The sequence below is a fragment of the Perkinsus marinus genome, assembly GCF_000006405.1.
Source record: "Perkinsus marinus ATCC 50983 genomic scaffold scf_1104296966672, whole genome shotgun sequence".
NCBI classification, from domain to species: domain Eukaryota; phylum Perkinsozoa; order Perkinsida; family Perkinsidae; genus Perkinsus; species Perkinsus marinus.
Window position 1 is genome coordinate 2,818 of NW_003203831.1, and position 2,413 is coordinate 5,230.

Genomic DNA, 2,413 nt, shown 5'->3' on the forward strand with positions numbered 1-2,413 from the left:
CGCGAGGTTCGAGCACCCATATTTCCATCGTGCAAATTGCATGACATTGTTTCGTCGACGATCAATGGTCGCTAAGTGGTCGTAGTGCTGGCGCGTGTTGGAATGGCTGACTTGTTGCATTACGGATCATCTATGCCTCGAACACTCGCCTCTTTTCAACGCCTTTTCCCAGGATATCAATCTCTAACTCCTACATAATGACCTTCTTCTACTGGATAGTCATTCTACGCCTCACCGTCTGTGGCGGTATAGATTTCGACAAGATATTGGAGGAATCTGGGGGCTATGATAAGTCCGAGGACCCTATTTTCGGCACGGAGAGCCCAGTGGAGAAGACGAGTGAGCCGGGGTTCGTCTCAACTCCTCAATGGACAACTCCGGTGAGCTCGGAGGAGCCGATCGTGGATCGAGAGTAAGGGGTTACAACGCACTATGGGCTCCGTTTCATCGTTACAAGTGCCTGTCGCTGAGTCATTAGTGCTTTATAGGCCCGTGCCGAACGTCCAGGATCAAGAGGAAGCTCGCAACGACACCAATAGCTTGCCCCAAGATCTCAGAACGATCATTGCACTATTGGTTGTCGTGGTGACCATCCTTTTTCTGCTGATCATCACCGTGGTATGGAGATCCATGACTCAGCACTGGCAGTATGGCAATCTCAAAGGAATGGGGAAAGGGTGCCAGACACAGGATGATGAAGGGTGAGGTCTCTCACTTGCTTATCGATTCATTGGGAATTTCTTTCAGGAGATCTGATGACGCTGGACAGCTGTCCGAGGCCACAGTATGAGCCGCCTCGGAATGTCATGGAGCGCAATCTACTCTGGACAATCTTGACATATCAATGATATGATATTATGACGTGGATGTTAACTGATGGGAGTTGGGTTCTAGTGATGCACGTCGCTGATTCAGCGATCGCAGCGACCCACGGCCAAATCAAACGGAAATATAGAAGCTGTTCAAAAGAGAACACAGAACAGGCTCCTGGGACTTTCGCTCCGGTGAGGTTCACGAGCTAGTTCCCGCTCTGCTAGGCATATGAAGGGATCTCGTTCAGGAGGAGCTGGAGATGAATATAGGGAACAGATTGGCCCTCGGTGTTAGGAGGAGAAAAAGCTAGCATATCTCGAGGTCCCGAAGTGCCATTTGATGTGCTTCTGCAGATTGCACTTGGTCCTACTGGTCGGCGTGGTGGGTCCAATGAAGCGTGCCACTACACCTCATTAGGAATGTGTTTGACCGCCGCGGGAGGGTTTCTTCGTCCGATAGAGCAGCTGCTCGAACTTCGAAGGGTCCGTCAAGGGTAAGATCGCCGTGGGGACAAAAGATGACCAGCGGGATGACGAACAATGGAGGAAAATGAGTGGGTGAACACGGAATGCAAACGGAATACTGGACATCGTTGAGTTGATATAGGGGGTGTCTTCGAAAATATGACTGGCTCGTAAGTGCTCACAAAATTGAGTATTAAGATTTGACCCCGGCCCGATTCGAACGGACAACCTTCTGATCTGGAGTCAGATGCGCTACCGTTGCGCCACAGGGCCTGATGCTGATGAAAGATATGACGTTCTTCTATGCCTAACGCTCGAAATATGGAACATTAACACTTCTAATTTCTCCCATGGAGGTGCGCGGACAAAATAGTTAATGTACTCCATGGATCATTTGTTCCGAGCAATCCGAGCATGACTTCCACCAACTCCTGACAATCCAGCCCGACAATATGTCAGTTTGCCAAGATAATGCATACACCACAATTTCTAACTAGCCATGAACGAGTGAGTTCCATCACAAAGGAGTCCGCTTGTCAACGAGGCCACAAAGAAGATCGAAGAAAGCAATGAACTCGACGAATGTGCATACACTGCTAGGCTGTATGCTAACCGTTATAATGGTAGCACGGTACTACTAGTACCGTTACGGCACCGTTCATCACTGCGCAACTGTCCTTGAACAACTGAGCACAATGGAAAAATGGAGCTCATACAGTAAAAAACTTTACTATATTTATGTTACACTCGGACACATCAAATTCCAAGTCACCAGGTCATAAGGTTCTTCAGGTCAATGACCTGAGGTCATTGTCAGCGCGAGCATGGAGAAGATCGAATCTTCCTCGCGCTGGCAACAAGGCTATGGTAGTCCATTCCGATCCAATCAGTATCTTCGCTCTAGTCGCTACGAAGTAACGCTCTACTTTGTTCACTCCCGTTTTTCCCTATCCTACCTCTCTAGATCTTCAGGAATGATCATCATACAGCCCCCTACAATGTGCGACATGCGACCAGAGAGTCCCAGTTGAGACTGGGTACTACTAAACCTATCATTCGTCCAGTTTTTACCAGAGGTTGGAGTCTTGGTATTGATAACGAGCCCAGTCGCATGTTCGAGAGCGCCAATACAGGCT

At 48.8% G+C, this 2,413-nt stretch overlaps 1 protein-coding gene and 1 non-coding gene across 2 annotated transcripts; one reads left to right on the forward strand and one right to left on the reverse strand.

Moving 5' to 3' along the window:
- Positions 1-197: 197 nt before the first annotated feature.
- Pmar_PMAR004251 (hypothetical protein) lies at positions 198-790 on the forward strand (the record flags this gene model as incomplete). The annotated part of the gene is made up of 3 exons (XM_002769036.1): positions 198-412; positions 489-701; positions 748-790. The coding sequence occupies 3 exons, from the start codon at positions 198-200 to the stop codon at positions 788-790; spliced, it is 471 nt and encodes a 156-aa protein (XP_002769082.1).
- Positions 791-1,478: 688 nt separating this feature from the next.
- Positions 1,479-1,550, reverse strand: Pmar_PMAR004252. Its single transcript has one exon. It is a non-coding gene; the product is annotated as a tRNA-Trp (tRNA).
- Between the last annotated feature and the right edge of the window lie 863 nt (positions 1,551-2,413).